Source organism: Paramisgurnus dabryanus, chromosome 1 (assembly GCF_030506205.2).
Source record: "Paramisgurnus dabryanus chromosome 1, PD_genome_1.1, whole genome shotgun sequence".
NCBI classification, from domain to species: domain Eukaryota; kingdom Metazoa; phylum Chordata; class Actinopteri; order Cypriniformes; family Cobitidae; genus Paramisgurnus; species Paramisgurnus dabryanus.
In genome coordinates this window covers 40,186,451-40,212,890 of record NC_133337.1, presented here as the reverse complement: position 1 = coordinate 40,212,890, position 26,440 = coordinate 40,186,451, and the positions used below count along the sequence as shown (strand labels likewise).

Below are 26,440 nucleotides of genomic sequence, written 5' to 3'. Positions count from 1 at the left end.
CCAGAGATTTGATCCCAGGGCTCACACACGCAACTGCCCGAATCAGTGCCCTGACTTCAAGCTTTTTATTTATGCTGATGCATAAAATCCTGCAGTATATTGGGGCCATGACAAACCTACATGGGAGACAGTCATAGACTGGAGAGATCTTGAGACAGAGAAACTGCAGGCTTATGTGGAGCTGCTCAATCTGACCGGTGTTTACAGATAAAAAATGAATCAGCCCCCAGTCTCTGGAGTGAGAAATCAGGACAGGTCACTATCTGGGCTATGATGTCCCACAAAAGGTTTCATGACATCAGCCGAACACTGTGGTTCGATTAAGGTTAACATATTGGCATTTAAAGGGTTAAAATTTCCACAAATTTAATTAATATTTGACATATATGTTTCAGGAAGAAGTAGTGTTAAAACATTTAATAGCTTAAAGTGGAAAAAATGATTGATGTATGATATTTTTAGAGCAGTTTTTGGGAAGGTGTCATTTTGGCCTTAGGATCATTTTGGCCTTAGGAACTGTGAGTTTTGTATAAATTCTGACCCTGTTTAAAAAAATAACAATGCATCAAAATCAATGTTGCTACCAATCTTTGACCCATCCTAGGGTCTAATAATAATTATAATCAAATGGTAGCTCAAATGTTTTTTTGACTGCCAGCTGCTGGATTTTTTGCACTGCTTTGGAAAAAAAATCAGTTTTTCAAATAAAAGCATCAATCTTGTCTTCTAAGTAATTATTCACATTTGTTTATTATGAAAAATTTCAAAAGGCTAAGAAAACATGAAGTGACATACTTTCATATCTTTGACTGGTTTAACCTGTAAGATTTGAATCAGTAGTGCTTACAATAAACAGCAGCGATTATAATCATATTCCTCTCCTCTTCTGACAACATCGGCCGGACATCTCCTGTCACTTTATACTTTAAAAGATTTTTACAGATGCATTCATATGCATATTCATTTTAAAACATTATATTATTTTTTTAAATCACACACAATGGTCAAGCGTCACTTTTTATAAAATAAAAGCACACAGACGAACAAAGGTTTTCAAGCAAGCTTCATAAAAGATGAAAAGGCACATCAAATACATCCACGTCACCTGTTACTATATATACTATATATATTTAAATGTCCAAAAGACATCATTTGTAATTATAACCTCATAATCTTCTGTTTCAAACGACATTTAAATGACTTTCACATATTCATCTGTGTTTTACACAGGAAATGTCTTATAGGTACTTTTGTGTTTTGACCGTATTATAATGTGGTCACTGAGTCTGGAAGTGCAATTCCTTCCAGACTCATTGTCTGTAATGAGATCCACAAACATTCACATGGCCATCAGACAATCTTCCCTGTATCCCTGCCCAGATAATCTCAGGACCAGGCGATTTTCAACATGTCCTCTACGTCAAGAAGTTTCTCCCTGGGTTTTCCATGGGGCTTTCCTCTCCTCTCTTCCTCTGCGTTGATCTTTTCCCATTGGGTAAATGAAACTGTTCTCACACCTGTTAGGAAGGACAGTTTTTTTATCTCACTGAGCACTAGGAAAAATTTTCCATGCCATGTTTACTACAGATTGTGGTTTGTAAGGCAAATTGCCATCCCACATAATGATTCCCACAAAGCGTTCCAAGAGCAGAGAAATATGTGTGTGAAAACAAATACTATGAGGGTGTGTTTGTGCTAGCGTGACCTCGTGTTTGTAGAAGAGCTGCTATGGCCTGTGCGCCCGGTTTTTTGATTGACAGGTCTAGCTTGCCTGTATCCATGTCCTGTAGTAAAACACGTGCCGTATCAAAACTGTCATTCATGGTGGTGGCAATCACACCGGTAGGTCCACGTTTAACCCAGCCGCTGCAATACAGACCTGTCAGACAACACACAGACGCTTTCACAGATAAATAATGACAATAATTTGTTTTAAAGGACAACAATGCGACAATAGGAACGGGACTTTTGTGAACTGAATGAGTTTAATCGAGTCATTTTGTTATAATGGGTGTGTTTGGGGCAAACTCTCTTACCTGACACGTCCTGCACTCTTCCTGTGTCATTGGGCACGACAGCCCTTCGGTGATCAAAGGGCACGGCAGGATCGATAGGAATGCTTTTATATCCAATACTGCTTATGATTATACCACAGTTCACATCCTCCAGTTTATCCGTGGGCACAGCTCTCACGCTTTCTCCTGACCCCTATTAAAATATAACAAGCATGCATACCAAACATCACGAGATTCATTACATGAATATATTACAATGCCAAAAACATCATTCTGAGACAGACGGCCTACTGTTTTGAAAAAATATAACTATAAACAACTGTTCATTTTATTCATGAAATATTTGGTTTACATAGAGTTAAGAGCCGTTTACATTGTAATCCTAAATGATAACTATAAAAAATATAATTAAAACTCTTTTATATTAAAGAGAATTGCGCAGCTCACCCCACAGATATAACGATAAAATGAACAATATCAAATCTATTTGAACTTCAAGTGCATGCGCATATGAAATGACAGATGACACTGTAAAGTTAATTTATGTTAAGTTAAACATTAACATAAAATAACCTCAGGTATCCAGCGCTGATGCAGTTGCTGTGAAATTGACTACGTAATGCTTTTTATACTACTACATTGACTACACCAAAAGGTAAGATATTAGATTACACACACAAACTAGATTCACTGTTTAGTTACAATTGCAAACATTTTATTACAGGAAATATGCAATTTTAGTTCATGCCATTTAAGACAAGTGATTTGCGCGAGTACCGCAAGTGAGTGAATTAGAATAAAGTTATTGTTATCCTACGGTGATGTGGACGCTAATATAGTTATCATTATAGTTAACGTTATACACTCACCTAAAGGATTATTAGAAACACCTGTTCAACTTCTCATTAATGCAATTATCTAATCAACCAATCACATGGCAGTTGCTTTAGTGCATTTAGGGGTGTGGTCCTGGTCAAGACAATCTCCTGAACTCCAAACTGAATGTCAGAATGGGAAAGAAAGGTGATTTAAGCATGGTTGTTGGTGCCAGACGGGTTGGTCTGAGTATTTCACAATCTGCTCAATTACTGGAATTTTCACGCACAACCATTTCTAGGGTTTACAAAGAATGGTGTGAAAAGGCAAAAACATCCAGTATGCGGCAGTCCTGTGGGCAAAAATGCCTTGTTGATGCTAGAGGTCAGAGGAGAATGGGCCGACTGATTCAAGCTGATAGAAGAGCAACTTTGACTGAAATAACCACTCGTTACAACTGAGGTATGCAGCAAAGCATTTGTGAAGCCACAACACGCACAACCTTGAGGCGGATGGGCTACAACAGCAGAAGACCCCACCGGGTACAACTCATCTCCACTACAAAGAGGAAAAAGAGGCTACAATTTGCACAAAGCTCACCAAAATTGGACAGTTGAAGACTGGAAAAATGTTGCCTGGTCTGATGAGTTTCGATTACTGTTGAGAAATTCAGATGGTAGAGTCAGAATTTGGCGTAAACAGAATGAGAACATGGATCCATCATGCCTTGTTACCACTATGCAGGCTGGTGGTGGTGGTGTAATGATGTGGGGGATGTTTTCTTGGCACACTTTAGGCCCCTTGGGCATCGTTTAAATGCCACGGTTTCTGACCATGTACCCATGACCACCATGCACCCATCCTCTGATGGCTACTTCCAGTAGGATAATGCACCATGTCGCAAAGCTTGAATCATTTTAAATTGGTTTCTTGAACATGACAATGAGTTCACTGTACTAAAATGGCCCCCCACAGTCACCAGATCTCAACCCAATAGAGCATCTTTGGGATGTGGTGGAATGGGAGCCTCTTGCCCTGGATGTGCATCCCATAAATCTCCATCAACTGCAAGATGCTATCCTATCAATATGGGCCAACATTTCTAAAGAATGCTTTCAGCACCTTGTTGAATCAATGCCACGTAGAATTAAGGCAGTTCTGAAGGCGAAAGGGGGTCAAACACAGTATTGGTATGTATGGTGTTCCTAATAATAGTTTAGGTGAGTGTAATTTACGATAACTATAAAAATATAGTTTTCAAAACCGTTTTATGATTGTTATTTACACAATCAGTGACATGTAAACAATTGCAAACTTTTTAAATATGTTTAATTACTGCAATATTTGTTAAAGGTGCACTGTGTAACTTTTAGAAGGATCTCTTGACAGAAATGTAATATAATATACATAACTATATTGTCAGTGGTGTATAAAGACCATACATAATGAACTGTATTGTTTTTTTATTATATTTATATTTTATTAGAATGAGGCGTTTTTATCTCCATTCACCGTATATGAAAGATCATCATGTTTTTACAGTAGCCCTAAAACTGCTAGTCATGTTTGTCCTGTGGCGGCTACCACATGTGTTTTGAAATATATGGGGTGACTTGTTGGTTGCAATTCACAATCTCACCACTAGATGCCTCTACACACCATATTTAATGCTATTGAAGGCAAGCGATTTACGTGAGTACCGCTTGTGTGAGCGAATTAACAAAGATATGGTTATTGCCTGGTGATGTGGACACTAATATAGTTGTTATGGTTATAATATGAACTGCCAGTTATGTATTAAAGCAAAGGTTTTAAAACTAGAATTTAAGAATTGTTTTTTTTTTAAATAGTGATTTTTTATTATTTAAAAAGAAAATTGACCATGCAGAATGTTTGGTGCACTGTATACTACATACAACTGAAAGCTTTGTGACTAAAATGTCACACATCAATACAATCTTACATTTGAGTCTAGAAAACGAAAGAATAAAGTTCACAAGAAACAAGGTCAACCACATGATAAAAAGACTGTAAAATAATAGACAATAAACGTCTTTCTGTTTAATCCGTCATGGCCAAATACAAAACCCAGATGACATAAAGCGACACTGTATCAGTTTGAATCAGTCATTGTTACCGAGTCACATTTTAACATTTACCATAAACACTACAGTTTTCTTTCTCCTAAATTGTTGTTGCCATATGCTTCCTTTTCTAGGATTTTAACGACGCTTATGAGAAATTGCCTCAAGCTATAACAATACCAAAGTTAAGCTAAAGAAGCAATCTGATAACACATCGACGGAAATTGGATCTTACAGTCACCCTGAAACATTTTACCACATTGTAGTGACTTCATCTTAATTTAGAGATCAGATCAGACATCTGTGCTTTGTTATGTAACATCCGTTTTGAGTCAAATCCAATATTTGTTTACCGAGAACAATTAAAACCATTATTTCCATTAAATAGAGATCTCCAATCTTGCACCTGTAAATTTACTTCCCTGCAAAGTTCAGCTCCATCCCTTATTTAACTCAGGTAAACCAACTGACCCGGTTGTTCAGGGTTACATATGGGTTAAAATATGTAGGTGTGTTGGAGCAGACCTGGTAGTTCTCCAGGAAAAAGGGTGACGATTCCTGGCATGAGATCAATTGCAGTCCTACCCTACTGACGTCCTGCCAACACTTTCACTCCCGCCTGAACTCACACATGTTTATCACTATGGGAAAACCCAAGGGAAGGATCTGGCTACAGCTGTGGACTTGCACTGTCAGACACGTGCGCTTTCTGAGTTTTTGTTCCACCCGCGACTGCCAAAGTTCTTGTTGCCAGTGGATGATGAAATTGTTACATTTACTTACCATAGCAAAAAAAAATGCATTTGTAACAAAATGATTATTTTCTTATGTTCACCACAGGATTAGTACATTTTAGATTGTAGACACTATTTCATATTTACAGCAAAGGTGTAATAATGATCAAAGATACAAAGAAGTTGTCAGATCTTAAGAGCAATAATAAATGATAGTTTAACCTAATGCACAATTGTACTCTGGTTTCATTTTTTTTTTTCAGTAAGTTTGAGGCACAGTCTTAAAGGAACACTACACTTTTTTGAAAATAGAGATGTATTGATGTTCTTAAGTTTAAGTTAAATTAAATCGAGTTACAATTGAATTTAGTGTCTCTATAAGCAAAATACATATCATCATTCTTCTGTCGTGTTCACAAATGCAGAAATAAATTTTATTACTTTCTGAAACCCCCATGGCACAAATGTGCACATCATGTTGCAATATGTTTTGTTATAGTTAAAGGGAATTTTTTTTAAAATGCATATTTTCCAGCTCCCCTAGAGTTAAACATTTGATTTTTACAGTTTTGGAATCCATTCAGCTGATCTCCGGGTCTGGTGGTATCACTTTTAGCATAGCTTAGCATAATCCATTGAATCTGATTAGACCATTAGCATCGCGCTAAAAAATGAGAGTTTTGATATTTTTTTTCTATTTAAAACTGGACTCTTCTGTAGTTACATCGTGTGACAGAAAATTTAAAGTTAAAGCAACACCAAAGAGTTTTTTTTACCTTAAAATAACGCTTCCAAAACAGTTTCAGTCGTTCATCCACTCTAAACAGGGTGAACAGCACTTTCACATTCGCTTTGCAGCCCTCTATCGACCAAAACCGCACTAAAGAAGTTTCCAAACGTCGGGTAGTGGTCCTGTAGTCCGAGTGAATACTACAAAAACTTGCTTTACGGCAGACCTACAATCCAATCAGAGCCAGCTATGCCTCAGTATTTATGACAGTGGTAATGAACAATTACGCTTCTAACCTGTAGGGGGAGCAAAGAGCCAGAGTTCTTTAGTGTTGCTTTAAGATTTTCTAGGCAGATATGGCTAGGAACTATAGTCTCATTCTGACGTAATAATCAAAGACTTTGCTAAAGTAACATGGCTCCAGGAGACGCAATGATATTACACAGTGCCCGAAAATAGTCCCCAGCTACTGAAAGTTGCACACATGATATGGCAACAAAGTCCTTGATTATTATGCCAGAATGAGATTAAAGCTTTTAATTTTCCGTCGGTCTTATGCTGAGTTTACACCAACCGCGTTTCAGGCGTCAAAATCGCGTCTACCATGCTTAGTTTGCCGCTTGAACAGTTTGAATGCATTCGCGCATGAAGAGCGAAGAAGATGCGCGGAAAAAGCAAGCATTTGACGCGCGTCAGAGGCAAACTCCACTTCTTGTGGGAGGGGCAAGTGCTATGCGGTTGTCTGTTTGCAAGATGACTGATGTTGATTGTGCATTTATTGATAGAGTTATTAGTTTGTATTTGGTAACCTTACTATAGGGGGAAAATAAACGGCACGGGTCGATAAACGTCACGTGACTCAAAAGTGAAGTGTGTATTACAACTTACCAGGTTGCCCAATGTCCTCACTGACACTCTTCCAAGCAAGGTCCTTTTTATTCCTGTCTCCTCTATAGAAATAAGAACTTGTGTCTTATAGCTCCAGGTGACTGCTTACGGACAATATCAAGCGTTAGTTGAATGATTGACTCCGCGCGGGGCTGCCACCACAACAGCAAGCAGGCTCCTGATTGGTTAACGCGGCGCAAAATTCCGCCAAAGTTCACATATTTTAACTCGGACATCAGCCGCAAATTCGCGTGAACTGCAAAATGCACAAAAAGCACCATTCGCACGTACCGCGCACAATGCTCAATTTGCACGCTAGATGCGTGAATGAGTCGGAAATGCATCTTCCGTGCCGCGCCAAACGACTCTCCCGCGCCGCGGGACCTCCAGACGCACGTCACCGCGTCTTCACATTGACTTAACATTAAAATCTCTCGCACTCTATGCCTGTATCGCGGTTGGTGTAAACGCAGCATTAGTACACGATTTAACTACAGACGAGTCCAGTTTTAAATAGGAAAACTATCACAATTCTTTGGTCATTTTTTGTGCGATGCTAATGGTCTAATCAGATTCATTGAATTATGCTAAGCTATGCTAAAAGTGCTAGCGCCAGACCCGGAGATCAGCTAAATGGATTCCAAAACGGTAAGAATCAATTATTTAACTCAGGGGAGCTGGAAAATAAGCCTTTTTTTAAGTGGAGTGTCCCTTTAACTACAGCAAAACATATTGTGACATGATGTGCACTGTTGTGCCACGGGGATTCAGAAAGAAATTAAATTGATTTGTGCATCTGTGAACAGGACAGAAGAATGATATGTATTTTGCTAAAGACACTAAATTTAATTGTAGCTCAAGTAAACTTCAACACATTGTCATACATACATTAACAGCACTATCAACTCCACTTTCATTGCAAAAACATGGACAAAATGTTTTCATGGTTGGCAAGTTATAGTGCAATACCACAATCATTTTAAATAGCACACAAACAACTTTTTTTTACTAGAACAGTATAATAAGAATTTGAATTTCTGATATTTAAAAATGTTAACAAAATCTTAAATATTGACAACAATACATTGATATTGCAATGTCGACAAGTACAAGTCTGAGAATGCAAGTCTAAGTCCTTTTCAAAAACGAAGGCTGCAGCCTCCGGAGATCGCATTTCTAGGCTGCATAGACTAGTTAAGTGTAAAATGTTGTAATATGCTTATGACTTGTGATTGTAATGCCCAGTTAACTTAAATAAACCACTTGATGATGTATGCAGCCTGCTAGACCATCTTGAAACCCATAGAGGTCCCCACAGGTCCAGCATTATGAGGTGGGGGGATTGCCCCATCAGATCTGATTTGTGCTCCCTAAGTTTATTTTTGGTATTCATGGGGGAGTTAAAAAAAAGCTTTACAAAAAAGATAACTTATTAAAAGTGCATACCTGCCAACTCTTCTGTTTTTCTGGGATTCTTCTGTATTTTACCATTCTTTCCTGCCATAATCCTGTTGAAATCATTTCCCGTATTTCCTTAGTCTATCTATAAAAAAATCCACTGGCCGTATTTGATGTTTGCTACATTCACCTTCAGTAAAGCAGGCGGCAGTATATCTGTAACACATCACTTAAATCAGTGGTTTTCAAACCTTTTCACTTTAAGGCCCCCTAGTTGCCCACAATATTTAAAGGCCCCCAGTCAGTCACTCAATTTTTACCAAATAAAATTAACTAGAGCTTGGAATGACTAGACAGATGTACGTATATTCACTACAAAAATGGCCAAATAAATAAGAAACTTCTTGATTTTTGCTTATTTTAATGCTTGTTTTGTCCAATTTTTAATCATTTTAAGTCATCTTGAGGCCCCCTTGGAAATCTACTGAGGGGCCCCTTGTTTGGAAACACTGACTTAAATGACCCCACCAATGAAACAAGAAGAAGAAAAGCTCCCAGAGGATGGGTGGAAAATGACGAGCCGCACGCAAAGCTACAACCACTACTCGCATTAGCGCAGGCGTCCGCCCGCCAGCATGCACAAACTCAAACATCTGGATGTGTGGGATGATGTGTGTGGCAGGGTGTGCATTATTTTGTAACACTGCGTGTAGGGAAAAGCTGATGTTTGTGCTTTTATCCTCAGAAGGTGTTAAGGAATGCAACGTCTGTGACCTATGTGTATAACAAATCACTTTCAGATGCAAGAGAGCCATACAAACAATGATACTGCAAAAATGATTTTCAAAGAAAAAAAATTTTTTTTTTGTATTTTTATGTCTCGTTTTCAGTAAAAATATCTCATAAAGCTTTTTCTTGATGAGCAAAACGGCCCAAGCAAATAAGTCTAGTTTTTAGACCCAAAATATCAAATTTAAGTGATTTTGTGCATAAAACAAGCAAAAAAATCTGCAATGGGGTAAGCAATTTTTTCTTGAATTTAGTAGGGGTTTTTTGCTTACCCCACTGGCAGATTTTTTGCTTGTTTTATGCACAAAATCACTTTAATTTGATATTTTTTGGTCAAAACACTAGGACTTATTTTCTTAGGTCGTTTTGCTCATCAAGAAAAAAGCATCTTAATTTAAGAATTTTTGATATTTTTACTGAAAACAAGACAAAAATACTAAGAAAATGTTTTCTTGAAAATCATATTTTGCAGTGTTTGCAGTGCACCCATCCATTCTCTTGCATAGCAATGAAAGGGTTCATGAAATTTCCCTTATTTTTCAAATCCCATTGTTGACAGTATGAATGTGTTTGTGAAACTGAAATAAAAATATTTAGGCTTTGTTTATTTCTATTTCTTGTATATGCAACAGGGATATCAGTATACAACTGGCAATAATCACACAAATAGATGATTGGACAGGAGGGGAAATTTGGATTCGTGTTGGCAGCATAACAACTTCTTTTGGCTGCCTGTTATGCTGGCCTACAATCGTGTGCGTCTCATGTAACGTAGCTAAGGTCAGCAGGGAGTCAGACTGTTTAGTGGGCAGCGCTCCCACATGTGATCCTTTCGCACTTTCTGTAACCCGAGTTTGATTTCTGGCTTGTGGTCATTTGCCGATCCCATATCCCTCTCTCCTCCCTGTACTTTCCTGTCCTCTCCTTAAATCACTTTCAAATAAAGACAAAAATGGCCAAAAATATATATTTACAAAAATAAAAATAAATGTAAAATGCACAACTATTATAACCTTGATTTATGGTAACATAAACAATGTTCACTATGTGTGTAATAAAAATTATATTTTATATTATACGATAAGTGGGCACCTTTTTTCATACACTGCAAAAAAATGAATTTCAAGAAAAAATGTTCTTAGTATTTTTGTCTTGTTTTCAGTCAAAATATCTAAAAATTCTTAAATTAAGATGCTTTTTCTTGATGAGGAAAACGACCCAAGAAAATAAGTCTAGTTTTTACACCAAAAATATCAAATGTAAGTGATTTTGTGCATAAAACAATAAAAAAATCTGTCAATGGGATGAGCAAATTTTTCTTGAATTTTTAATGTTCAAGAGTTTTTCTTGAAAATCATTTTTTGCAGTGTAGGTGTTTGTGTAACAGATAAGACAGCAATACCTGTAAAATTTTAATAAGTATATGAATGTGGGTTTATTCAACATTGTTTGACGCTATTATCAGTTGTGATATCAGCGATATTAGTTCAGTAAGTTTGAACTACGCTACGTTAATGAAGAAATTCAATGCTAAATCAAGAAGATTACAGATCTTCTTAAAAAAGGCAAGATATTATTCATATGTATGATTTTTAATTCTTTCCCTGCCATTGACAAGTTATCTCGTCAATTAAGAAAACATTTGCATAAAAAACATGTTCCTGATCATTTTTTTATGTTTATCTGCAATACTGTGATTATCCACTAGATGGCACACTCACACAATTTATAAAAAAACTGAAGCCAAAACGTTATTTACTAATTTTAAACTCTGTGTATGTTTTGATAATCATTCTGAATCTGATCTCTAACAAAATTCCTTCACAAAACTGCAATTTTTCAGATTTATGCTAAAAAAAATTGACAATTTTCAAGAAAAATACCCATATTTAAGAGGTCATAAAAAGAGAACAAATAATGAAAGTTTTTTTTCCCATTTTGTTTGTTTGTTTGTTTGAAAGCAGAGGGTCTTTTCTTTCATTCAATATATGTGTATGTTTGTTATACATTTTTAGAAGACATTTTCCTGGCAGGAAATGCTGGTGGGCAACTTTTCAAAAAATGGCTTGCGGGGATAAAACGTAAACTCTGTAGTAAACATTTTATTAGTTTTGTATGTTTGGTAAGGTGTGTATTACAGTGGTTCTCAAACTGGGGGACGTGGCCCACAGGAGGGGTGTGAGATGGTGCCAGGGGGGCCCCACTTTTATTTATAAAATATATCCATTTATAATGAATTCTGTGTAATAAAACCTTAGAAAAACAAGGCTACTAACCAACAGCATTACTTTGTATACTTTAATATGTTTTGTTTAATTAAAATTGAAAAGTTGTTTTCTTTGGGATGGTACGAAAGTTGTGTTTGATTGAACACTGCATTCCAAAGTCTGCCAAGAACAAGTCATCTTTGGCATTTAAGGTGTGAAGTTAAGCCCCCTTAAAAATTCCACGTGCCGCCTCAGTAAATTCATTTTGCAGCTGGGACTGCACCTCATTTAAAATGGCTTGGAAAAACCCACTGCTAAAAAACCCAACACTCACAACTCAGCCAGCAAAAAGGCTTTAAAGGCTCTAGAAATGTTTATATCTCACCAACTATCTGCTTATCTCTCACAATGTTCTTGACCTCCACATCCTTTGACACAGTGAACTACAAGATCCTATTGTCTTCCTTCTCACGTGGTTTAACTCAGACAAGATCTTTCCTGTCCAACCATAATACACAGTTCCTTTTCCAAGCTATTGTCATATCCGTACAGGAATAGTCCAATTATAGATATATATATATATATACATAGATACGTCATATGAGACAAATAGATGCGTCTGCCATTTGGCAACGGTCCAGTTGCAGACGTCACTCCGTTTTCCAGGATACCACACACCTTCTGGTTCATAACCCTTATGAAAATTATATTCCCGAATATATTTATATTCCCGTAAGAAATGGGTTAACCTTACACAGGTGAGAATGTGTTGATTTTGAATGGAAACTATAATAACGTTTAATGTTGTGTTGTCAAACACTTTTGTCTTGGTGTATGTTGTTAGTTTAACAATTACGATGCTCGAGTCTACAACACTTAATCTTCCAAGGGTATAACTATAGTTGCGGACACACGGTCAGCTTGCTCTCGAGTGTTCACGGACATTTGTGTTAAGGTTGTCAGATTTGCAAAACAAAACCAACGGCTAATTAATCTAGCCCAATACACTATGGCCCAAATCTGAACACTTTACATTTAAAAATAAAATAAAACACCTTAAAGGAATAGTCTACTCATTTTCAATATTAAAATATGTTATTACCTTAACTAAGAACTGTTGAATCATCCCTCTATCATCTGTGTGCGTGCACGTAAGCGCTGGAGCGAGATTAAGTGTTGTCAGCTAGCTGATGATACAGCAATATTTTTGAAGAATGAAATGCAGGTTAAAAAAGTTATAAATTGTCTTAATGTGTTCTCTGAGGTTTCAGGTTTATCCCTTAACCTTAAAAAATGCACCCTTTTTCCACTTAAAGATGATGGTAGGCCTATCCATTTGACTGAATATGAAGGAATTCCAATAAAGAATGAAGTAACGTATTTGGGAATAAAAATATGCAAAAATCAGACTGATAGAGTACAATCAAACTTTCAACCAGTCATTTCAAAAATTAAGAACAAATTTGATATGTGGCTAATGAGGGATTTATCGCTCAAAGGTAGAGTCATATTGTCGAAGACTGAAGGACTATCTCGTGTAGTTTATCTTGCAAAAGTATTGGATGTTCCTAAAGTAGTTATAACAAAATTGACTCTATTCTGTTTAATTTCTTATGGAAAAATAAGCCTCACTACCTAAATAAAAATATTTTATGTAATCCATACAATCAGGGGGGCTTGAATGTGATCGATATACATTCTTCTAACATTAAATTAAATTGGATTAAACATTTTATTAAACATAAAGATAAAATATGGTATATAATCCCAAACTTGATTTTCAAAAAGGTTGGTGGTATAGAGTTTCTCCTAAGGTGTGATTATGATATTAACAAACTTCCTCTTCAATTATCCAATTTTCACAGACAGGCTCTTTTATGTTGGCTCCTTATTTATAAACACAATTTTTCTCCCCACAGACATATCATTTGGAATAATAAATATATTAAATATAAGAATAAATCAATATTTTACGACAATTGGGTTCAAAATGATATTTTATTGCTTTCGCAATTGATTAATGACAAAGGTTATTTGCTTTCATATTCTGAATTTTTAAAGAAATTTAATATCCCAATATTGCCAAAAGAATATAGTGTTGTATTTGATGCTATTCCAGCTGGTTTTTTAAGACTATTACAGGGTAATACAGATTCTGATAAGCAATTGACCTTTCAAAAAGAATTTTTTTTAGATGGGATTAATATTAAAGATTTCAAATGTAATAATAGGTTTTTTAGAAGCTTGATTCATCATCCTGTAACATGTAGAAGCAAACAATATTGGAGAAATATTTTTGGGAATTTGAATTGGCCTTTAGTTTGGACTTACAATAATAAGTTCTGTATTACTAACAAAGTTACTGAGGTTTATTTTAAAATTATACATTTAATTTACCCGACGAACCAATTCCTGCAAAAATTCAAAAAGGATCTTTCAGACTCTTGTGTATTTTGTAATATTAACACTGAAACTATTGTACATCTTTTCTTTGATTGCATATATACAAGATTTTTTTGGATCGACATTGAAAATTTGTTTGAATTATTCTGTGGAGAAAAAAATCAAAATACAGAAAAAAGATGTTTTTTTCTTTCATGAAGAAAATTATTTCCTTAAAGGTCATATCTTTTTTTTAAATCTTATTATCTTATATGGTAAGTTTTACATTCATAAATGCAAATGGACTCGGACTAAGCCCAATATTACCCAATTTAAGGTTCAGATGAAGAGTTATTTTGAAACATTGAAAGGACTTTCAAACCCTAAAGCTACCAAGACTATGATATATTACAATGCGTTAAATTCCTCATTTTGAAAGTATTGTATTGTATACCCTCTTTATTTTATTTTTATTTATTTTCTTTTCTCTTTTTTCCCTTAAAGTGTATTTCTTTTACTTTAAATGTTATTTGTAATTCTTTATGCTTGCAATGGTGCTACATGATGCTTTGATTGTACAATTATTTTGATACAAAATAAAGCACAAAAAAAAAAAAAAAAAAAAAAAAAAAAACGTAAGCGCTGGAGCGCGCTGCGATGCTACGATAGCATTTAGCTTAGCCCCATTCATTCAATGGTACCATTTAGAGATAAAGTTAGAAGTGACCAAACACATCAAAGTTTTTCCCATTTAAGACGAGTAGTTATACGAGCAAGTTTGGTGGTACAAAATAAAACATAGCGCTTTTCTAAGCGGATTTAAAAGAGGAACTATATTTTATGGCGTAATAGCACTTTTGGGAGTACTTCGACTTGGCGCAGTAACACCCTCCCTCTCCCATTATATGAGTGAGAAGGGGAGCGGACTTTTCAGGCGAGTCGAAGTACTCCCAAAAGTGCTATTACGCCATAAAATATAGTTCCTCTTTTAAATCCGCTTAGAAAAGCGCTACGTTTTATTTTGTACCACCAAACTTGCTCGTATAACTACTCGTCTTAAATAGGAAAAACGTTGATGTGTTTGGTCACTTCTAACTTTCTCTCTAAATGGCAGCATTGAATGAATGGGGCTAAGCTAAATGCTATCGTAGCGTCGCAGCGCGCTCCAGCGCTTACGTGCACACACACAGATGATAGAGGGATGATTCAACAGTTCTTAGTTAAGGTAATAACATATTTTAATATTGAAAATGAGTAGACTATTCCTTTAACACTGACATCTGATAAGGAAAATCCTTTAACATTTAACCCGCAGGGGAAGCAATCTGCGTCACCAGTTTTAAAGTGATGACAGACTTGGCAACACTGATAATTTATTGCCTTGGACCGTTCCAAGATCTCAGTTGTTATCACAAAGAAAGCCTTTTAGGGAGCAAAAAAATCCCATTTGCTAAACGTCATGGCCTGATCACCAACAAACATTTTGCAGAGCTTGCTGCACATTATGCCTTACATATTGCAAAATCTTTTCAGATTGTTAATACATTTTACACAATTTTTCTGGTGCGTGCACACACACAGCACAGTGACATTTCCTTACCTCAAGTTTATTAACAGCCAATCGGATCCCTGCAGCTCTTTTTCCATCGGACGCTGCAAGAACCTCCACAGGACTGCGACAGAACCGGAAGCTCCAAGACTTTTCCGCTTTATCATTTCTTTCATTCAACGCCTTTATCAGCAACTCAGTCAATCTTTTCCTTGGCCTGGGCAGATCTAGCAAAACACATCATTACACAAAGGATATTCTGCAGTCAAAGGTTTGTGTGCACTGACGCATAAACTGATTAATGTCTTTGAAAAAAATTTATACTGACGTTTTGCAATAATGTTCCATTTGATACAATTACTTAAAGTCGCCCTGTGGTTTAAATCAAATTCTAATTGTTATTTATATAGGTCTTATATATGTCTATATGGTGTTTTTAATATGCAGCTAAGATGCAGCTTGGCCAGTAAGCCCACAAATGAAGAAGAAGTAGCAACTTTTTGTGTATGATTTTAGAAGACCAGCAGTGATGGAGGTAAATAGACAGCAACCTTTCTTGCATGTTAAATTAAAAGGGCATATAATGCAAAATACACAAGGTGTTTGGACATAATGTGTATTGGCAGTGTGTGAACACAACCACCCTACGATTAAAAAAATCCTGATTAAACCAAAGCAGTCTCATTAGACATGCCGTTTTGATTCTCTTATCAATGTGAGGTCACAATGATGAAGCCCCGCCCACTTACAGTCCTACATTGCTATAGTTTTCCCCCTCAGCAAGTTGTACTTGGTCAACTAGATACTATTGTCTCAGACAGGGGCGGTTCTAGACTTTTTTGGGGGGCGGCTTCAGCCCACCTATCTGGCATCTTATCCCCCTAAACTACAACACATATATTTTTTCGAAATATAACTTTATTTCCAAAAATAACTTAAATAACAGAGAATTCAGGACATAAAAAAAAACTATAAGCAGTTTGAGAGCCGTATAATTTGTTTTGTTGTTCTGTGCATGCGTGGCAACTAGGGGTAGGTTCTTGGTAAAGACTTGAATGTGCCATTATCCTCCCACGGTTTGGCACGCACGTTCCCCAAAATCCCAGAAGTGCAGACTGTACTGATGTTGAGTTCGGATGTGTCCTTCCTCTCCTTTTGATTGGCAGCATATAATCTGCCCTGATCATTAACCAATCAGTTGCAAAAAAGTTTTTATCGGCCCATACTGATGGCTGGCAGAATATCGGTGCATCCCTAATAATCATTTAATCTAAACAAAAGTATGATATGATAATGATGAAGATGATAACAGTTCAACAGCACAAGTTTGAAAAAAGGAAAAAAGGACAGTAAGTAGGATTTTCCCGCATCTAGTGGTAAAAAAATCGATTTTGCATTCAACGAATAGTGCTCTCTAGCGCCTCGCTTTTCCATATGCATGTTGCAACTACAGTAGCCGTTATATACTCACTGATCTCCTTGTCCATTTTAGCCATAGATATGTATTAGGGTTGTGACAATTAATCGGGCAAATGCACGTTTTCTCAATGAATGAATTTGAATGAATTACGGTGAAATGCAGCCACATCCAAAAGTCAGGGGGCGCTCTCGCTTAGAAACACCATTTTTGCCACAGAAGAAGTAGCAATACTAACACTATTCCAGGAAATATCTAGAGGCATATTTATATCGCTGTTCTTCAGATTGTTTCAGGTATTTTCATGATAATAAAGAATATTTTAAATGATTGTGTTTGACGAGTGTTGCTTTTTTAAATGCACTTTATAAACGAGTCAAACTTGAAGTGATTTTAGATTGATAAGGATTTTCTACTGATGCACAAGCTGTGCATGAAACACTGAATCTGAGCCTTACGATTCAGAATCGATTTTAGACAGGTCTTTTTAATGGGAACACCATGCATTGATGCACATCCCTAATATGAATAATAAAGGCTAGATGTGTTAGGGCGGAGTCTCTAACGTCATCACTTGGCGGCCATCTTACCTCAGGCAGCTCGCTCACTCGTAGCATTGAGTTTAAATGGTGCTGGTATTTTTAAATGACCATAACTTCCTTCATTTTCTACAGATTTTCAAACGGTTTGGTTTCTTTCAAACACTATTAACGTGGCTATAATTCTGGATGCTTTAACATGATTCATGAAAATTATTCATTAAGTATGCAGTGTCATAGGTACATCTCTGACGTTTATAACAAACCAAACCGTTTGAAAATAGTTAAAAAATTGAGCAAGTTATGGTCATTTAAAAGTACCTGCACCATTAAACACAATGCTACGAGTGAGCGAGCGCCCTGTGTAAGATGGCCGCCAAATGCGGACGTTCCACTCAATTGGCCAGCAGCACGGGCGAGACATCTAGCCTATCTATGGTTTCATCTGGTTCAGGTGTTATGAACGAAAACGCTTTGTGGAAACGTGTGCGGTTGGCTAGTGCTTTTTGTTCCTCTCTGCTATTCTAGTTTTTCAATATGCCGGAACGACGGCAATATTACTGTTTCTGGGTCACAAAATGTAGTTTTAAAATTTGTTTATGCAAGAATATATATGTATAATATTAAAATAATATTCAAACATTTGCTTAGAAAAATTTGTACATTTAAATTCCAGGCACGACCAGTGTTCACTTACCCACTGGCCACAGCCTGAACTCGGACACTTTTCCGTGAATTTTCTGCTGGCTCTGATGTATGCGTGTCTGATGGTCAAAATGAGATTTAATTTGTTTTGGGTTGATCAAACCAGCAGTCTTTGGTCTTGTCAATCTAGTATCAGTTTATTTTATTCATATTTAGTCTATTTTTTGTTTTTATTATTTTTGGTGAAGGAAAATTTTAAATTTGATAACTTTATTTATATCCTAAATTATTGTTTTATTTAATCAGCGCTGTACTCAAGCACTGTCTTTTTTAATGGACTTTGTTCTTGTCTGTACCACATAAAACAGACTCATTTATTGTTTTTATATAGTCCTTTAACCAGTATTTTTAATCATCAGAGAGAGATCTGTGATACATGATTAAAAGCTGGGTTATTCCAAACAGCATGCCCTGCACTTCAGGAAGGTGACGTGTGTAAACAGACACCCAGATAAAGACAAAATTATTGTTTTCATTGCTCTATTCAAGTGTATTTTAATCAGTCAAGCTATGAGACACAATATAAAAACTCCCTCAAAAAACCCATTAATTTATGATACAGGAAGATTGGGAACTGATTGAGACATGGAAAGTGTTTAAAAACAGCATTTGTGCCAATAAATGTGTAATTTGTGTGAACATCCTGTCTGTTGGCAGCTTTATCCAAACACAGATGTGGTGGAATATCTATTGTATCCTGCTTATCCAGGTCTTCCTGGATTAAGATAAACATTAAAAAGGAAGTCAAAACAGCACACTCGTGCCCCTCGTAATACGACTACCATTACCTTTAGTGACTAATAGGAAGTCTTACACAAAGGAGCTAAAATAAGGTGGCGCCCACATTTATGTCAAAAATACGGTGGATAGACATATTTACTACTCCATTGGAAAACTGAAGCACAATCATTGAATGAAACCAACACAGTGCTGGAACGTTCTCATGAAGGTTATAATTTATGTAAGATGTCAGGAATGCAGAAGTTCATAGTAGTGCTTTGACATTCAGATGTTTCTAAAGAGGTTTTTTATACACTTCCTGTCTTTTATTACAGACACTGGAGGTCTACACCACAAAAATCCAAATGGCAGAGATTTTTTTCATATAATGATGAGCTTTACTAAAGCCATATGATTCATACTATGAACTGTATTGTGTCAGAATTGTAATTTTAGTTTTTTTTCTTTTTTTAAGCTTACCTTTTAAAGTTTCTCCAATGTCCTCAAAGTCACTGAGCAGCATATCAGCTCGTGTGTTTGGCAGGTTCACCATTTCTCTGAGTTCCTTGAGAGAATAAAAAAACTGTGGTTTTACACAATCATTTCAAAATCTAACCTCACTTTAAACCAAAACCAATTATGAAACCACAAATCGCTTCATGAAGCCTAAAGCTGCCAACGCGTTTTTCCATTACATAACAAGAACGAGTTTGCTAACTATTTGCGAAATTAAACATGTCACTAAAACTTCTTTAATCACCTGAAGGTAGTTTTGCTAATGAGAGAAAGTAGTCGAGGAATGGAAACCAATAACTAATGTGACATTAACTCTTTCCCCGCCATTGACGAGATATCTCGTCAATTAAGAGAAAACGCTTCCCCGCCAATGACGAGATTTTCCGTCTTTCCGCAATACCGCTATTATCCACCAGGTGGCGCCCTTCCGCCACTTTTTAAAACCGGAAGTATTGCCCTATGGCAAGCTGATGCATGTCCGTGTCTGTTTTAAAGATCGGTGTGAATGGGATCTCTATGAAAAGTCCGTCACAAAAATGGAATTATCTCAGCTTTTTACTCAAAATATGGTGTTTTTGCAAAAACCTACCCATATTCAAAAGCTGATTGCAAAAGAACCACTAAAGGTAGGATGAAACGTTTTTTTTTTTTTTGGTTGAAAGCAGAGGGTCTGTTCTTTCATTTGGTATATTGTATGTTTATATATTTAAAGAAGAACATTTTCTGGAAGGAATTAAACTTTGGTGAAAATCATGAAAAACGCTGGCGCTGGCTGGCAACTTTTTTTAAAAACGCTGGCGGTGAAAGAGTTAATGTGACATCTCAATAAAATCTCCAGCAATGAACAAATGCATTGCTGTCCAAGAGTCTTGCAAAATGGGTAACTTGGAAAAAATGCCACGTGTCTATTCTCTTAATGTCTCGGCTTGTGTCTGCACGTTCTTCCATGGAAGAACTAAATCCAGAATGACAAAATTCCTTACAATCAACCACTAAGGAATGGTACATTTCTTTACTTTTTCAAACCATAAAGTTTATTTAAAGTGATAGTTCACTGAAAAAATTAATTACCCCATGATTTATACGCCCTCAAACCATGTGAGACACATATGTCTACCATCTTACATACGAACATAATTTGAGTTATTAAATGTAATGTAATGTAGTAAATGTCCCAGCTCTTGCAAGCTTTATAACAGCAGGAAACTGGTCTTCTGAGGGTTCTCAAAGCAATTTTGTAAGAAAATATCGATATTTAAAATGTATAAATTATAATAACTAGCTTCTGGTAGCATCCAATGTGTATTCCCCAAAGTTTAAGCGAAAGACTACGATGCGTAGTGACATAGTGGCTTAGTGACGAATGCAGAGACACAGATAACATAAGCCAATCACAAATAAGAAATCTAAACAAAGGATTTTTTTTTTAAAAGGGTAAGAAAATTGGGCCCTATCATACACCCAGCGCAAAGTGTTTTTTGCTATTCTGACGCAGTTATCATTTTCACGTTCAGCGTTACATTGTTTGAATAGCAAATGCATTTAGGTGCATTGTTAGCACGTTGCTTTTTTGATGCAAAATAGACTACGGCATAGAGCAACTAAAACCTGGTCTAAAGTCAATGGCACAATATTGTTTTTGTTATTTAAAGAGCGTGTTAGTAAAAGGCGCCTATAAATGAGAGAACAACGTGCATTTGCTTATTACACACATGGATGCGCAGCAGGACACAAACGTTTTAAAATATAAAAAATAAAGAATAAAAATGTAAAAAATTATTAACGAGTCTTTTGATACATAAATGAGGACAGATTACAGGACTTAAGAAAGTTGCATCGTTTTTTTTTTTGCTTTTAAAAAGTGCTAATATTGCATTTATTTTAAAACCCCTCAGATTTTTTGTATATGATGACTTCGTACCTCTCTAGATATGGTGAAATGAGAAACATTATAAGTAATATTTTTCAAAACACTCACGGCGCTGTCCCAGTGCTGAAACATGTTTGTAAAATCGTTATCTCCTGTTTGTTACCAATAATGTATTTTTACTTATGCAAACCTTTGATTTGTAAACACACTAAAAAGCTTGTTAGTGTGTTAACTTAAAATAAGTTTCAAACATTTTTGCAGGAGCCTGATGAGTGGAATCAGATGTTTTATATAAGGAGACATCTAAAACAATCTGGTAGGAAGCGCCCGAGGACTGGAGTTGAGAACCACTGATTTATTGCATGTTACACCCAAAACACACTCATTACTCATTATGAGAATAGGAACAACCCTTTTAGACGTTGCTTCAGGCGCATAAACCTATTATCCTGTCGTTAAACTAGCAAAAGTGGATTCGGAGACGCCTTCAAAGGTCCCATTTTAACTGCGGTTTTGAAGCTTTGGTTGTGTTTACATTGCGCAATATAACATGTGTTCATGTTTTACGTGTAAAAAACGTGGTCTTTTTCACACAATTTACTTATCTGTATACCACTGTTTTCACTGTCCTAAAAACAGGCTGATGTCTTCCTTGTTCTATAAAGTCCCTCATTCAGAAATACGTATCGAGTTGATTGCGTAGTTTGTTTAGTGTGTTCGATAGCAGCTTAGATTGCCGTTAGCTTAGCTGGCAACTGACGTATTCCTGTGGGCGGAGTTTCGTCAAAAACTAAATTAAAGCAGGAAGTAGAGGGCTGTAGTTCAATTCTGTTAATGAAAATATATATAATACCTGGCAGTGAACTTTGAGCTTTATCATTTTAAAGGTTTTATATACACTCACCTAAAGGATTATTAGGAACACCATACTAATACTGTGTTTGACCCTCCTTTCGCCTACGTGGCATTGATTCAACAAGGTGCTGAAAGCATTCTTTAGAAATGTTGGCCCACATTGATAGGATAGCATCTTGAAATTGATGGAGATTTGTGGGATGCACATCCAGGGCACAAAGCTCCCATTCCACCACATCCCAAAGATGCTCTATTGGGTTGAGATCTAGTACAGTGAACTCATTGTCATGTTCAAGAAACCAATTTGAAATGATTCAAGCTTTGTGACATGGTGCATTGTCCTGCTGGAAGTAGCCATCAGAGGATTTAAATGATGCCCAAGGGGCCTAAAGTGTGCCAAGAAAACATTCCCCACACCATTACACCACCACCACCAGCCTGCAAAGTGGTAACAAGGCATGATGGATCCATGTTCTCATTCTGTTTATGCCAAATTCTGACTCTTATCATCTGAATATCTCAACAGAATTGAGACTCATCAGACCAGGCAACATTTTTCCAGTCTTCAACTGTCCAATTTTGGTGAGCTTGTGCAAATTATAGCCTCTTTTTCCTATCTGTAGTGAAGATGATTGATACCCGGTGGGGTCTTCTGCTGTTGTAGCCCATCCGCCTCAAGATTGTGCGTGTTGTGGCTTCACAAATGCTTTGCTGCATACCTCGGTTGTAACGAGTGCTTATTTCAGTCAAAGTTGCTCTTCTATCAGCTTGAATCAGTCGGCCCATTCTCCTCTGACCTCTAGCATCAACAAGGCATTTTCGCCCACAGGACTGCCACATACTGGATGTTTTTCCCTTTTCACACCATTCTTTGTAAACCGTAGAAATGGTTGTGCGTGAATCCCAGTAACTGAGCAGATTGTGAAATACTCAGACCAGCCCGTCTGGCACCAACAACCATGCCACGCTCAAAATTGCTTAAACATTCAGTTTGGTGTTCAGGAGATTGTCTCGACCAGAACCACACCCCTAAATGCATTGAAGCAACTGCCATGTGATTGGTTGATTAGATAATTGCATTAATGAGAAATTGAACAGGTGTTCCTAATAATCCTTTAGGTGAGTGTTTGGTATTATAGCAACATTACACACTAACTAGGGTTTTTAAAAAATGGGATCAGAAAGAACGTGAACTTTCTGATCCCATGTGCTTAGATTATTAACATAGGGCCAATTGAGCCATCCTGTAGCTAAAACAACTCACAATGCCTGTTTCTCACGAGAGTCTATCACCAGATCTTACGCATCGTACGCTACCCATAATGTGCATTACCCAGTACCGGAATGTGTATCTCGAATGACTTGAGGGTAATCATGAGGTAATTAAAATTTTTCACTGAACTATCCCTTTATCTTTAAACAATTTCCAATGTTGTGTCTCTTTAGAGGCCCGTAAGCAGAACAGTCATCCATACCTTGATGGTACATGCTATCTGAAGAGGACCTCTTCTGCCGATGATCAAAACCCGGCTTATTCTGCTGGTTGCTAAAGCTTCCAGTGCATGCTGGGTTATATCGGTTTTCTATCAGGAGACAGAAGAGAGAATTATAGCTGGTGCCAAACGACAAAATGTTTCAAAACAGGAAAGGGATCTTTAACGAGCTTTGTACACTCCTAAATCATGCTTAAAATAACACAGATCTTTCAAATATCACTTTTGCTCTTCTTAGAAAATGGAGGGAATTTCAGAACATTATCTTCTACTATAAATTACACACTTCATAAACCGGTAGTGAGCAAAGAAGCACAAAACCAGCAGGAAACATGATGTCATTTAAGGTCATCTACACTAGATGTGAGAACACACGTTGCAGCATAAAGGTTAAAAAGTCATGGGTACCTAAATTAGTTAAACTCTCATAAACAAAACATCAAAGCAGGCAATTGAGGCTTTTCTCCAAAACAATTCCAACAAAACAACAGATGTTTAGCAGTTGTTTGAAGTGGAGTTCACATAGCAGAGAAAATATACACATGGATCTTCCACCACCATCTGACAACCAGAGGGGGCGACAAATACTTATGTCTAAATTTAAGACACAACACCTAAAGTTTCATAGAATTTAACATGGAAACGTGGTCATTGTGCTTTTTAAATAAAGTTTGCATTTACTCTATGGAAAATAAATGGCAGTCAGCTTGATGTGTAAACTTTGTGGGGCACTGTACACGTTTTTTATATAGATATTTAATACGTTTATTTATTTCACAGACAGTTCGGTGGGTTATAAAAGGCTGAAATTGTCTGCTGCTGTAAGCACAGACCTTCAACATGTCCAGCGGTGACAGAATAATCCGGGCTACGTCCAGGGCCACATTTCCCTGACCCAATATCACAGCTGTCTCACAGCTCAGGTCAGGACACAACTGCACACAGATCAAAAGAAAATGATGCAAGAATAATAATAATGGTAATGATTCCTAAATTAGATGTGATTGATTCACAGTGATTCAAAGAACCTCTTTATTAGCGGGAATCCCATTGTACCATCCAACAAAGTCTTTAGCTGAAAAAACACCCGGCAAGTTTTCCCCTAGAATTCCCATTGAACGATTTCCTTCTGCTCCATAGCTCTGGAATACAGATGGGACACAAAGTTAGGATTATGCAATCCAAAATACCCATGAAGAAACGTGTAAATAATTCCCCTATATGGACACATGGGACTTTCATGCCATTTAAATCTTGATACTGACTCTACTAATACAAACAAATCTTACAAAAAACATTACTGGTGTGGATCTTGGAATAAAACAATGACATTGATAAACTCTGTCAGTACAAGATATATATATTTTTTTACAATAAAACATGCATTTTATTCTGAGACCATGGATAAGCCTGTGTGGGAAACTGCTTCATTATATTAACAACAGCAAAAAAAACACACAGCTGCAGCTGTCTGGAATAAATGGCAGTAATGGGAAATTTTACAAAAGCACAACTTTAAAGACTAAACAGATGAAAGAGATCAGGGGCCTGTGCCATGAAAATGGTAAAACAAACTCAGGGTTACAAGATTAGTTTCAAGTTTCAACCAAACCAAACCAATGTGATCTGGCCTTGTTTACAAGCTATTTTCATGGAACCCAAAACTCAGGATTGCCACAAACTAATCCTAAACTTACCTGGCTATAGCCAACTAAATATCCATTAACCTCTTTGTTCTTTCTTTATATATTTGCATTCTTTTTTTTTTTGAATATATCTTAAAATGAAATCCTGGTGAAAACCAACAATGTATATTAAGTGGGAAAATCCTAACAGGGATTTTTATTGTGTGTGACGATTAAATACCGGTATGTTGTTTAGCAAGATGAATTATGTCACCAGATTTCTTGTGGTGTAATGCTGTCCCCTGATATTAAGAGTTTGTGGCAAAACAAGATTTTGTTTTTTACAGCATGTGCTTATTTGTTTGGGTTTCCAGTAATATATTTATTTAAAGTTATTGTCCTCACCAATGATGCACGGGTTGATCCGAAATGAGTTGGTGCCTGCGGTCACCCGCGGCTACGAGTCATCCAAAAATATTTTTTATTATATTCGTGTCGCGGTCGGTCGGGTCGTTTAAAAATAAAGATGGCAATAACCATTTAAAAAAATTACTACTTGTCAAAATGTGGGCCGGGTACAATATTTATTTATAATTTTTTTGCGGTCCGAGTTGCGGGCGGGTTAGTTGAAAACGTCGGTCGGGTGCGGGTTGTTTATACATTGACCCGCGCATCACTGACCCCCACTGTGAATTTACAAGATTTCCCAGACAGGGCGTATCCTAGTCCTTAACTTAAATGCATTAAAACATCTTGCCCTGATATATCTTAACATAAATCAGTGACATTGCTTTATGCACAAGTGTATTGCTTCTTGTAAGTTATGTTTGTAAACACAACTTAAATGTCACAACTAAAGCCTAGTCCTGGATTAACCTTAACCCTGTCCGGTAAACTACTCCATAATGTCTGCACGTTCTTGATCAACAATTACAGAGCTGTATCATTTCTAATGTAAAAGAATTGGACAAAAAAATAAGATTTAGATTGATTTAAATGTTGTTTGGCTCAGCGTTGTCTCAATCTAGTAAAAATCGCAAGTCCGCTAGCGCCCTCTTCAGGTATTCGTTATAATACATAATGCTTGTTTTTATTACATAAACAAACA

General features: G+C 36.6%; 1 protein-coding gene and 1 long non-coding RNA gene across 4 annotated transcripts in view; one reads left to right on the top strand and one right to left on the bottom strand.

Moving 5' to 3' along the window:
* Positions 1–700: 700 nt before the first annotated feature.
* fdxr (ferredoxin reductase) overlaps positions 701–26,440 on the bottom strand; it is a 54,867-nt gene continuing 29,127 nt past the window's right edge. For 2 of the 3 annotated variants that reach the window (XM_065272303.2, XM_065272302.2), the window contains exons 6-13: positions 24,736–24,849; positions 24,541–24,642; positions 23,690–23,797; positions 19,454–19,538; positions 15,644–15,819; positions 2,037–2,208; positions 1,706–1,879; positions 703–1,517 (exon numbers count right to left, since the gene is read on the bottom strand). In XM_065272303.2, the coding sequence (XP_065128375.2) occupies positions 1,387–1,517; positions 1,706–1,879; positions 2,037–2,208; positions 15,644–15,819; positions 19,454–19,538; positions 23,690–23,797; positions 24,541–24,642; positions 24,736–24,849 (1,062 nt within the window). In that variant the 3' untranslated portion in view covers positions 703–1,386. Of the gene's footprint in view, positions 1,518–1,705; positions 1,880–2,036; positions 2,209–15,643; positions 15,820–19,453; positions 19,539–23,689; positions 23,798–24,540; positions 24,643–24,735; positions 24,850–26,440 lie in introns of all 3 variants that reach the window. The other variant, XM_073814994.1, reaches the window with a different exon arrangement.
* On the top strand, positions 15,725–24,599 carry LOC141282301 (uncharacterized). Its single transcript, XR_012336855.1, has 3 exons — positions 15,725–15,863; positions 16,040–16,127; positions 24,488–24,599. It is a non-coding gene; the product is annotated as an uncharacterized lncRNA (long non-coding RNA).